Source organism: Cherax quadricarinatus, chromosome 1, assembly GCF_038502225.1.
Source record: "Cherax quadricarinatus isolate ZL_2023a chromosome 1, ASM3850222v1, whole genome shotgun sequence".
Lineage (NCBI taxonomy): Eukaryota > Metazoa > Arthropoda > Malacostraca > Decapoda > Parastacidae > Cherax > Cherax quadricarinatus.
Genome location: NC_091292.1, coordinates 62,792,804 through 62,805,997, shown reverse-complemented (window position 1 = coordinate 62,805,997; position 13,194 = coordinate 62,792,804). Strand labels below are relative to the sequence as shown.

Below are 13,194 nucleotides of genomic sequence, written 5' to 3'. Positions count from 1 at the left end.
CCTCAGACCAAGAGCCTCTTCACCACGCCAAGGAGCCCCCCCCCCTTGAAGAGGAGTACTGTTAATAATGTTAGATTAGCAATATTAGTAATATATAACAAGAATATGGTAAGTAAATTTGTTTACTTAAGGGAATTGGGAACCAATAAGTAACGTGAGCAGGAACATAATGCTGAGAAATAATATGTCCTTCCACAACTGAAAAATAAAACCAATTCTATAATAAATTATTTAAGGAATGCCGAATATCTTTTATATATCTGTATCTGTTCTCGTAACTTTAAATAGATAAATACACAAGCGGACACACGTGTCTTACCTGTCATTATTTTCCAGCGATTTTTCAAAAAGCTCTTGAAAATTAATGTCTTTTTTGCCTTGGCTTCTATTAACTTCTACTTTATCCAAGAGAAATTTGAAGATGTCGTGAGAGTCTGCCTCATAAGCTATCTTGATTGGGCTGCCAGTAAGCGATGTTGCCCACAGGTCTGCTTTGGGTGTCACCATGACCTTACAACACTCCAGGGACTTGGCCTCCACAGCAATATGAAGAGGAGTTTTACCAAAATTATCTTTCGAGTTAATAGAACGTGGATACTTTTCTATTATAACATTACAACAAGAAGAATGTTTGCCCTTGGCAGCATGGTGGAGAGCTGTCATTCCATTATTATCTGGAACATCTGGTGAATTACTTCTCTTGCACAGCACAACACAACAGCCTTTATGGCCTTCTTTGGCTGCCATGTGTAGTGGTGTTAATCCTTCACTGTTCTTTGTGTCAACTTTGACACCCTTAGTAATAAGGTAATCACAGATTTCATTTAGACCATTCTGAGCTGCTATATGTAAAGCAGTGCCAATTTTACCACAAGTAATGGAGCAGTCAGCACCGACTTTTATCAAAAATTTAGAGCTTTTTTCTGCCTTTTTAGAAATGGCTATGTGTAGAGCTGTTTTTTCTTGCTTATCTAATATATTAACTATTTCCTTTGAATTTTTCTTGTTCATAACAAACTTAACATAATCAGAAGGCGGCCTTTCAGCAGCATAATGCAAAGCAGTCCTGCCATTACAGTCAGTCAGTTGCAATTTAACGTCTGCATCTGAGAGAATCTTTGTCATTTCGATTGATGAACGAAAGGAAAGATGAAATGGAGTCTTATCTTTTTTATTTTGGGCATTAACATCAGCTCCGTATTCAATTAATAACCTGGCACAATCTGGTTTTTCCTTGCCAGATGCATATAATAAATGAAGGGGGGTGTTACCTATACTGTTTTCACTATTAATAGAAGCGTTGTGCTCCAGCAGCTTCCTACAACATTCAGTAAATCCCATTTTTGCAGCCCAGTGAAGTGGTGTCGAGCCGTAACTATCCCTCTCTTCTATATTGGCACCTGCCTCCACAAGCTCCTTACAGATCATCCAGTGACCATTTTTGGCCGCTACATGCAGAGGTGTCATCCCTTCTGGTTCCTTAGCTTGAAGACATTTATCATCATGTTTAAGCAGCAACTTTAATGTTTTAACATTACCTTTCTCAGATGCTATGTGCAGGGCTGTCCATTTACATTTGTTTGTCATATTTAACTTTGAGCCATTGAGAATGAGTAATTCCGTAATCTCTGTAGATTTTTTCCCTGTGGCTATTGAAAGTAGAAGTGGGGAATTTCCAGCTTTGTTTTTGAGGTTGACTTCCTTGGTACTGATCCCCAGAATAACTTTACAACATTCAAGGTAGCCGCCTTTAGCAGCCAGGTGGAGTGGTGTGTTGCCATAATTGTCTCGGATGGCTTGATTCTTTGGGTGTTCTTTCACCAACTTCTGTAGCGAGTGCACATCACCAACCTCTGCTGCATGATGAGCCTCCATCTGCTCATAAGATGTGTTATGCATTACTTTTATATTTCACTTTACTAATAATGTATTTCTTATGATGCTTGTACTACAGTACAAGCATCAGTACAAGTAATTATACTACAGTACTAGCAATACAAGCAATACAGTGTAGAATAGTATTTTTTCCTATTGAAAAAAGTATAGTTTAGAGAACTCTAAACTGGAAAATAAAAGTTAATGAATCATTTAAAGAAATTAAATTTCATCATTGCAGTGCATTTACTGTATTTACAAAATAACTGTAATAATATTGTAGTTACTGTATGCACAAGTGTAGTTCCTGAACTAGCATACCAACTTTATTCCTAGCATAGTTAATGTACTTACAGTCTAGTTATATTACTTAGTGTAGTGTCTGCACTCAGAGTAAAATCAAGTAACCTTGTGTAAAAAGTTTAACTAATGAACTTCAGCTCAAGGCAAAAAAATCCTGTAACATGACATTACAATACATAAAGTGAGAACAATCTCACCGATTTGTTGACTACATTCGTCTGCTTTGGGCCGCACCTGAAACAACGTGAGAGGGTTAACAATAGACGGCTTCCACTATGTCAAGATTATTATTAGGTATGGGTCAAAGGTAAGGACAAGATGATATACCCAAATATGAAGTATTGTTTACTGAAGAGAATATGAACATACTTTTCCATTCCTCCAGTATCATGGACTTCAAACGCACTTTCTGGCTCTTCCATAGACACCACAACTATGAACAGAATTAGTAATTGTAGTAAAATTGTCAAGCTGTAGAGAAACTATTAGGAAAGTCAAAGTCTTTTGCTATTGTTAAAGAAGAGAAGGGATACGTATTAAAATAGAACTATGAAAATGCATTGTTTCCTCAGCCAAAAATTCTTTTTACGCTCTTATTGCCGAATGCTTTACCGAGCAGTCATCACATGATTAAGATCCGCTACAGGAGATCTGTTCTCATGTCCTCCAGTAACTTAATTTTCTTCCTTGAAAGACCTTTATACTTCCCCAATTAGGAGAAAATAAATGACATTACATATAAGATATCTGCAAAAATTTTTAATTATAACCTACTGGCTGATGAATTAGACACTTCTGCAACACTTGGCTATCTTTGTAGAAACGTTTCGCCAACCAAGTGTCTAATTACAATTAACAATGGCCTAATGTTGCAGTACCCGAGTCAGCCATATCACATTACCTAAATGTCTGCTGTGAAAAATATATTAATTAATTTTGTAATTATCAATTCAGTAAATGTTTAAGGAGTAATGCAAAATCTGCTGCTCTTTGAAGTAAACAGTTACCAAATACTCACCGTCACCAGGATTCCGTGAACCCAAGAGGCTCCGACGCACCTCTACGTCCTCTTGATCTGTCATTATGACCGTGAAAACACTGTACCTAAATCAGTGACAGAAGAAACATTAAATATTCGAAGCACTTGAAGGGAAGTACCACATACTTAATATAATAATCTACATACACACACTTTACTTCCATAAAATCAGTATTTAAAATATGTAGAGCTTCAAAATGTCTCCCAGAGCTAAAACATGTGAGTTATAAAGGCTGAAAATAATATTTTTTTTTTTTTTTTTTTTCAAAATAAACCAAACAATTTTTTATCCGTGAAGTGCGATACAGTACATTATACAGTTAGGGTAACTAATATATATAAACCACTATATAGAAAGCCCCTTATAATGCAAGGTATTAGGAGGAAAAGAGGAGCTATGACAACCATATTTAGACATAAGAACATAAGAAAGGAGGATCACTGCAGGAGGCCTGATGGCCCATACTAGGCAGGTCCTTTACAATCCATCCCACTAACAAAACATTTGCCCAACCCAGTTTTCAATGCTACCCAAGAAATAATCTCTGATAACTCTAAATAACAAAAAAGGCACAATACCGTGACTGGAACGATACACAAATAACCCGCACATAAAAGAGAGAAGCTTACGACGACGTTTCGGTCCAACTTGGACCATTGACAAAGTCACAGTGTGTGACTTTGTCAATGGAAATGGTATGGTGATACCGACAAGATGTGGAAAAAGACACTTATGTACAGTTCAGGACATTTATTAAAGGAAACGTTTCGCCACGAGTGGCTTCTTCAGTCCTAATACAGAGAAAACTAAGAAAACATTTATATATATAGTGGCGGGAGTCAGGTGAGGTGATGCGTGGGTAGAGGTGGTAGTAGTCGTAGTAGTAGTAGTAGTAGTAGTAGTAGTAGTAGTAGTAGTAGTAGTAGTAGTAATGGAACTAAGGAGGTGAGGCAAGAGAGGGACCTGCTGGCATCAAGTAACACCAGTTCCCAGGATGGGTAATATCCTCTTGCTTAGTAATTTTGAAATACTGTAACTACCGAATTTTTGCTTTATAGTGTTACTGACAGAAATTAGTGCAGCTTCAATGCATTTTCTCCGTCTTAAGTCGTCTTCTTTAATAACTAGTTTAGCTTCATTGAATTTCATGAGGTGTCCAACATCGTCTCTATGTTGAACACATGCGTTTTTGCGGTCATCATTTCTGCAAGCATTTTTGTGTTCTGTTATTCTAATGTCCAGAGTTCTTGCTGTTTCCCCTACATATACTTTGTCACACCCCCCACATGGTATAGTGTAGATTCCTGCACTTGTGCCAGAATCATGCTTGGGTTTTTGTATCAGGTTCCTAATAGTAGTTGAAGAGCTGGTAGATATTTTAGCCAGTTTTCTGTCAAACATTTTTGAAACATTAGTGGCAACGTTGCTGACCGGTAAAACGATGTAACTTGGAGGCTTTTCTTCAATTTGATAGGTGTTGGTCTTGCTGAGGATACGTGCCGCACGTTTCCTACAGTCACGTATGAAGTGTAGGGGAAAGTGCAGTGAACTAAAAGAGTTGGTGATGTATGTACATTCTTCTTCGAGGAACTGTGGACTGGAAATTCTGTAGGCTCTCAGAAAGAAGCCAATAACTACCCCTCTTTTAGTTCTTGTGTCATGGTGAGAGAAGAAATGTAGAAGATCGTTCTTGTAGGTAGGCTTCCGGTAAACTTTAAAAGAAAGTTTATTTTCCCCTGTGCGTAAGAGAACGTCGAGAAAAGGTAATTGGTTGTCCTTCTCCTCCTCTAGTGTAAATTTAATAGTAGGTTCCAGAGTGTTAATGGTGTTGAGGATGCCCAGTACGTCAAGATTTTTGGGTACAATGACCAAAATATCATCTACGTACCGCATCCATGTAACTAAGCGAGGGATGTTACTGAGGATCCTTCTTGATTCCAGGTCCTCCATATATAAATTGGCAAGAACTGCACTAAGGGGGGATCCCATGGCTAGTCCGAAGAGTTGTTTGTACTTCTTGTCCTCAAACCTAAAACAGTTATAACGAACACAAAGTTCGACAAGGCTCACAAAATCTTGGCGGGGTACAGGTAACTCTGTATCATCTTTAATCACCCTGCGAAGAAGATCAATGGCTTGATCAACTGGGACATTGGTGAATAAGGCAGTCACGTCATGAGTGATAAGAAGCTTGCAAGTTTTGACGTGACTGCCTTATTCACCAATGTCCCAGTTGATCAAGCCATTGATCTTCTTCGCAGGGTGATCCTTTATTGACAACGTTTCACTCACACAGTGGGCTTTTTCAAGTCACACACAGATCTTCCTGGGGTGGAAGGTACGGGAGTATTTATAGTCATGTTCAGAATGTTGAGGTCAGGTGGAGAATGCTGCATCTGATGATCTACCGAGTGGGGTTATAGAGTCTTGGGTAGCTTGGCAGGGGTATTGGACAAGTTGTGAGTAGACCTTCTGCAGTGTTCTATGTTCTTAAGTGGGATAGCGATGAAGAAGTTTCTTGGCGAGTGGTTCAGCTATGTTATAGAAGCCGTTGTTCTGGTTGAAATTGTTGGTTATAGAGATAAGCGATGATTCCAGGATTCTTCGGTATTGAGCGTTGTCTTCTGTGGCGATAAGTCTTGAGTTTCTGTAGTTAATTAAATGGTTGTGTGAATTGCGATGTTGTACACAGGCATTCCTTGTATCGTCAGTCCTGCTTGCATATTGGTGTTCTGAAATACGTGTTTGGAGGTCTCTTGATGTTTCGCCCACATATAATTTGTTGGAGTCATTACAAGGGATTATGTATACCCCTGCAGAGGATGGAGGCTTGTCCTGTCTACTACTGGTGATGTCCTTGATGGTCGTGGTTGTGGAGGTAGATACTTGGAGTGATGTATTGGAAAAGATGTTGGAAACATGTTTGGCAATGGAGTTGGTGGGGAGGACTATGTATCTCTTCTCGACAGTGTCTTCTCTGAGTGTGTTGAAGATGTTTAATGCCCGCCGTCTGCAGTCTCTGATGAAGTGACGAGGATAGTGGAGTTTAGAAAATACTTGTTCAATTATAGTGCATTCTTCCTCAAGGAACTCATTGCTGCAGATTCTGAGTGCGCGCAGGAAGAAGCCTATAATTACACCACGTTTGGTTTTGGTGTCGTGGTGAGAGTAAAAGTGGAGAAGATCGTTTTGGTTGGTGGGTTTTCGATAGACTTTAAAACGAAGTTCGTGGTCAGCTTTGCAGAGCAGAACATCAAGGAAAGGAAGAGTGTTGTCGACTTCTTCTTCAAGTGTGAACTGGATTGAAGGCTCGACCTGGTTGAGCTTGTCTTGGAGAGCTTGAACGTTGAAGCGTTTAGGAGTTATGAGGAGAATGTCGTCAACATAACGGAGCCAGGTGACAGACGAAGGAATAATGGTGGAGAAACATTCGGCTTCTAGATGTTCCATGTATAGGTTCGCCAGGACCGCACTGAGTGGCGAACCCATGGGTAGTCCAAAAGTCTGCTGAAAGAGGTGATTTTCGAAAGAGAAACACGTAAAGCCAATACATAGTTCAACAAGGTCGATGAAATCGCTGGTTGGAATGGGAAGATCAAGTGAATCGTCAATTTTCCTGCGCAAGAGATCGATTGCTTGTGTAGTAGGTACTTTGGTGAATAGGGAAGTCATGTCAAGGCTGGAAAGTTTCTTGTTCCTGATGTTGATGTTGCGAATACGATTGAGAAGATCACCCGAGTGTTTGAGATGTGCTGGACTGATAGTGCCCAAGAGTTTAGAGAGGTGTTTTGCGAGAATTCCTGAGAGCTGGTGGGGAGCACTGCCTATTCCCGAGGATATGGGCCTCAGTGGGATACCAGGCTTGTGAGTTTTTGGCAGGCCGTACATTCTGGCAGGTCTGGGGTTGCTGGGCATGGTGTGCAGAAATTATTCAAAATCTTTCATCTCGTCCACTGTCAACTACAGAAACTGAAGCCCTCAGCTTAGGCCTCAAATTCGCAACAGGAATTACGAAACCAAAACAAGACCTCAATTTCATCGCCAAAAACTACAGACACAATGACTCCGACTTCCAAAAAGGCTATCTTCAAGGCATCATCTCAGCAGCCATCTCAACACGCAGCTTCCCAGTCATACCTCGACGTTACATCAATGCACTCAAAGGTTTATCAGAAGACACGACCATCAGGGTCACCACCGCTGATAAAGGAGGTGGTGTTGTTATCATGAACACTGACGATTACAGGAACAAAATGCTTAATCTGCTTAATGACCCAGATACCTACAAACCTCTCACAACTAACCAAGTGGAGAACCTTTCTAAAACTTTTCTTCAAAGGACTCGCCGCATTCTGAGAGGCTCAGAACAAGGGAAGAAACTTCTGCACAACATGCCCAGTAACCCCAGACCTGCCAGAATGTACGGCCTGCCAAAAACTCACAAGCCTGGTATCCCACTGAGACCTCATAAATGACTGGTCCAAAACATCCAGGCATGAAAACCTTCCATCTCATATTAGAAAAAATTTAGAGAGTACTTCTGGAGATTACCTGGAGAGAGTTCCGGGGGTCAACGCCCCCGCGGCCCGGTTTGTGACCAGGCCTCCTGATGGATCAGAGCCTGATCAACCAGGCTGTTGCTGCTGGCTGCACGCAAACCAACGTACGAGCCACAGCCCGGCTGATCAGGAACCGACTTTAGGTGCTTGTCCAGTGCCAGCTTGAAGACTACCAGGGGTCTGTTGGTAATCCCCCTTATGTATGCTGGGAGGCAGTTGAACAGTCTCGGGCCCCTGACACTTATTGTATGGTCTCTTAACGTGCTAGTGACACCCCTGCTTTTCATTGGGGGGATGTTGCATCGTCTGCCAAGTCTTTTGCTTTCGTAGTGAGTGATTTTCATGTGCAAGTTCGGTACTAGTCCCTCTAGGATTTTCAAGGTGTATATAATCATGTATCTCTCCCGCCTGCGTTCCAGGGAATACAGGTTCAGGAACCTCAAGCGCTCCCAGTAATTGAGGTGTTTTATCTCCGTTATGCGCGCCGTGAAGGTTCTCTGTACATTTTCTAGGTCAGCAATTTCACCTGCCTTGAAAGGTGCTGTTAGTGTGCAGCAATATTCCAGCCTAGATAGAACAAGTGACCTGAAGAGTGTCATCATGGGCTTGGCCTCCCTAGTTTTGAAGGTTCTCATTATCCATCCTGTCATTTTTCTAGCAGATGCGATTGATACAATGTAATGGTCCTTGAAGGTGAGATCCTCCGCCATGATCACTCCCAGGTCTTTGACGTTGGTGTTTCGCTCTATTTTGTGGCCAGAATTTGTTTTGCACTCTGATGAAGATTTAATTTCCTCGTGTTTACCATATCTGAGTAATTGAAATTTCTCATCGTTGAACTTCATATTGTTTTCTGCAGCCCACCGAAAGATTCGGTTGATGTCCGCCTGGAGCCTTGCAGTGTCTGCAATGGAAGACACTGTCATGCAGATTCGGGTGTCATCTGCTAAGGAAGACACGGTGCTGTGGCTGACATCCTTGTCTATGTCGGATATGAGGATGAGGAACAAGATGGGAGCGAGTACTGTGCCTTGTGGAACAGAGCTTTTCACCGTAGCTGCCTCGGACTTTACTCTGTTGACGACTACTCTCTGTGTTCTGTTAGTGAGGAAATTATAGATCCATCGACCGACTTTTCCTGTTATCCCTTTAGCACGCATTTTGTGCGCTATTACGCCATGGTCACACTTGTCGAAGGCTTTTGCAAAGTCTGTATATATTACATCTGCATTCTTTTTATCTTCTAGTGCATTTAGGACCTTGTCGTAGTGATCCAATAGTTGAGACAGACAGGAGCGACCTGTTCTAAACCCATGTTGCCCTGGGTTGTGTAACTGATGGGTTTCTAGATGGGTGGTGATCTTGCTTCTTAGGACCCTTTCAAAGATTTTTATGATATGGGATGTTAGTGCTATCGGTCTGTAGTTCTTTGCTATTGCTTTACTGCCCCCTTTGTGGAGTGGGGCTATGTCTGTTGTTTTTAGTAACTGTGGGACGACCCCCTTGTCCATGCTCCCTCTCCATAGGATGGAAAAGGCTCGTGATAGGGGCTTCTTGCAGTTCTTGATGAACACGGAGTTCCATGAGTCTGGCCCTGGGGCAGAGTGCATGGGCATGTCATTTATCGCCTGTTCGAAGTCATTTGGCGTCAGGATAACATCGGATAGGCTTGTGTTAACCAAATTTTGTGGCTCTCTCATAAAAAATTCGTTTTGATCTTCGACTCTCAGTCTGGTTAGCGTCTTGCTAAAAACTGAGTCATATTGGGACTTGAGTAGCTCACTCATTTCCTTGCTGTCATCTGTGTAGGACCCATCTTGTTTAAGTAGGGGCCCAATACTGGATGTTGTTCTCGACTTTGATTTGGCATAGGAGAAGAAATACTTTGGATTTCTTTCGATTTCATTTATGGCTTTTAGTTCTTCCCGCGATTCCTGACTCCTATAAGATTCCTTTAGCTTGAGTTCGATGCTTGCTATTTCTCTGACCAGTGTCTCCCTACGCATTTCAGATATATTGACCTCTTTTAGCCGCTCTGTTATTCTTTTCCGTCGCCTGTAAAGGGAGCGCCTGTCTCTTTCTATTTTACATCTACTCCTCCTTTTTCTTAGAGGAATAAGCCTTGTGCATACATCGAGTGCCACCAAGTTAATCTGTTCTAGGCATACGTTGGGGTCTGTGTTGCTTAGTATATCTTCCCATCTTATATCGGTTAGGACTTGGTTTACTTGGTCCCACTTTATGTTTTTGTTATTGAAGTTGAATTTGGTGAATGCTCCCTCGTGACTAGTCTCATTATGTCGGTCTGGGGCTCCACGCATACATGTCTGAACCTCAATTATGTTGTGATCTGAGTATATTGTTTTTGATATGGTGACATTTCTTTTCAGATCATCATTGTTAGTGAAGATGAGGTCTAGTGTATTCTCCAGTCTAGTAGGCTCTATTATTTGCTGGTTTAAATTGAATTTTGTGCAGAGATTTAAAAGCTCGCGTGAGTGTGAGTTTTCATCAGAGCTGCCTCCTGGTGTTATTACTGCAACAATATTATTTGCTATATTCCTCCATTTTAGGTGCCTTAAGTTGAAATCCCCCAGGAGCAAGATGTTGGGTGCAGGAGCTGGAAGATTTTCCAGACAGTGGTCAATTTTTAACAGCTGTTCCTGGAATTGCTGGGATGTTGCATCCGGAGGCTTGTAGACTACCACAATGACTAGGTTTTGGTTCTCGACCTTTACTGCTAAAACTTCCACTACATCATTTGAGGCATTTAGCAGTTCTGTGCAAACAAGTGACTCTGCAATGTACAGGCCAACCCCCCCTTCCTTTTGCCTGTTCACTCTGTCACATCTGTATAGGTTGTAACCTGGGATCCATATTTCGTTGTCCAAGTGATCCTTTATGTGGGTCTCAGTGAAAGCCGCGAACATTGCCTTTGCCTCTGCAAGCAGTCCACGGATGAAAGGTATTTTGTTGTTTGTTGCTGGCTTTAGACCCTGTATATTTGCAAAGAAGAATCTCATCGGACTGGTGGTATTGTTGGTACTGGGGGGGGATTTTTTTTCCGGCATTAGTATCTGTATCTGTTGGTTTGGAGTGGAGGCCTTCTGAAGAAATGTTGAAACTGATTAATTTTATGATCCAAAATATTGATGAGAGTGATTGCCTCTTTACCGAGTATGAATTAGATAATGCATTAACCAAAGGTCGATCAACTGCTCCTGGAGAGGATGGTATAACCTATGATATTCTCAGAACTCTAAGGCACGTGCCTGATAACCCTTTGTTGGCACTGTATAATCTCAGTTACATTGAGGGCGTTCTTCCTACTTCCTGGACCAATAGTCTCATTGTGCCTATCCCTAAGCCCCAACAGCCTGATACATTTAGGCCGATCTCCTTAACTAGTTGTCTTTGTAAAACTTTTGAAAGAATGATGCTTAACAGACTGTACTACAGAATCAGACACCAACTTTCCCCCTACCTCTATGGCTTCATGAAAGGTAAAAGTGTGCAGAACTGTATTTTCACCTTTCTCACTGCACACACCTCTACTAGTTTTACCACTTTTCTTGATCTAAAATCTGCATTTGATATTGCGAACAGAACCGTTATACTACATGAACTAGCCAAAATGAATATTGGTGGTAGCTTACTCTGCTGGATAATAGGATACCTGTCAAATAGAATATCCTCTGTCCTTTACCAAGGCTTCAGAAGTGATTCTAAAGAAATGTCTTTAGGTACACCGCAGGGAGGAGTTCTTAGTCCCATGCTATTTAATATTCTGATTAATGCTCTCCTAAATGCTCTACCTGCCTCACCTAAACATATAGCTATAAGCTATGCTGATGATATCATGATCCATACAACAGGGCATAAGATGAAGAATACCATTCTTAATGAAGTTCAAGCAATTTGTAATCGACTAGGCCTCATAATATCTTCCTCTAAAACAAAGATATTAACAAGCAAACGACATCCCCCACCCATCTATTTGCAGGGTGAAATCATTAGCTACGTTAAAACTTACAGATATCTTGGTGTAGATGTACCCTTTAACAAATCCACTATACCACAACTAAACAAGAAATGCAAAGCTAGGCTAAATGTTCTCAAAGCTGTTGCTGGCTACAATCCCAACTATGGTGCTAATGTGAGAATCGTGAGAATGATGTACATAGCCTATGTTAGGTCCTTAATTGATTATGCTGCTCCCATGTTGATATTAGCTAGAGAAAGCTCTCTCCGACCCTTGGAGTTAATGCAAAATGAAGCTCTCAGGATTATTCTTGGCTGTCCCAGATCTACAAAAGTTCTTAACATGAGGAAGGAGCTTGGTATTTCTAGTATCAGTGATAGGATTGTTGAAATTAACACTGTACTCGGTATTAGAATGTTGAGAAACGAACCAGACACTGTCACAGTGAATCTTACCAAGTGTCTAGAGGTAAATACACACAGATCTAAATGGATTGTGAAAACGTGCAATTGCATTAAGTTTTATAACCTGCATGAACTGTATCACTGTAGGCAACAAGAGCATTTCACCCCTCCATGGAAGATGTGTTCATTTAATATCACATACCTACAAGTCCCTCCCAAGAAGCTTATTGCTAGTAATCCCTTCCTTAAATCTCTTGTTAGAGCAACTGCTCAAGAAGAAATTTCTCACCTAGCTGGTAGTAATAAGTTATCACAAGTTATATACACTGATGGATCTAAACAGGAGTCTTCTGGCAGGGCTGCATCTGCTCTTGTTGCCACCTCCCTAGTTAAGAACGATAATAAATTTGTTGAGTTAGGCATAAGAATTAACAACTGGGCGTCTACACTGCAAACTGAATTGTTTGCAATCCTAATGGCGCTAAAGCTAACCTATGACACTGAGCTTGACTCTATCATCATTACTGATTCTATGTCATCATTGAAGGCTCTTGACTCATATAATGACTCCAACAACATGCTCATTGGAGAAGTCAGGTATAGATACTCAAAAATTAGGGACAAAGGAATTAATGTACAATTGCTATGGATCCCATCACACATTGGATTACTCCTTCATGATAAAGTTGATATGTTAGCCAAGAAGAGTACCCAGAAGGAGAATGTAGAATATAACTTTGGTATAACTGTGTCTAGCATTAGGAATAATATTAGGAGAGAAGTAAATAATGAAAATGATTGTTATAGGAATGCAGTTAGAAGCCTGACTAGATCTATAACCCACTATGATAACATGAACGTAGATAAGTATGTTTATGGAGCAACTTGCAATGTGAACAGACTGACTGATGTTGTAGTGGCCAGGCTTAGGCTTGGTTACAAGTACTTCTGGCAGTTTGGGAGACACACAGACGATGATCAAACTAAATGTAAATTATGTGATCAGGCATATGGTCACTCTCTTGAACACT

The 13,194-nt window shown here is 41.0% G+C and overlaps 1 protein-coding gene across 2 annotated transcripts in view; it reads right to left on the bottom strand.

Annotated features, from left to right (window-relative positions):
- Positions 1 to 13,194, bottom strand: part of LOC128685528 (transient receptor potential cation channel subfamily A member 1 homolog) — a 52,291-nt gene that overhangs the window by 33,863 nt on the left and 5,234 nt on the right. For both annotated transcript variants that reach the window (XM_070082423.1, XM_070082432.1), the window contains exons 2-5: positions 3,197 to 3,282; positions 2,548 to 2,611; positions 2,376 to 2,412; positions 320 to 1,875 (exon numbers count right to left, since the gene is read on the bottom strand). In XM_070082423.1, the coding sequence (XP_069938524.1) occupies positions 320 to 1,875; positions 2,376 to 2,412; positions 2,548 to 2,611; positions 3,197 to 3,260 (1,721 nt within the window). In that variant the 5' untranslated portion in view covers positions 3,261 to 3,282. The remainder of the gene's footprint in view (positions 1 to 319; positions 1,876 to 2,375; positions 2,413 to 2,547; positions 2,612 to 3,196; positions 3,283 to 13,194) is intronic.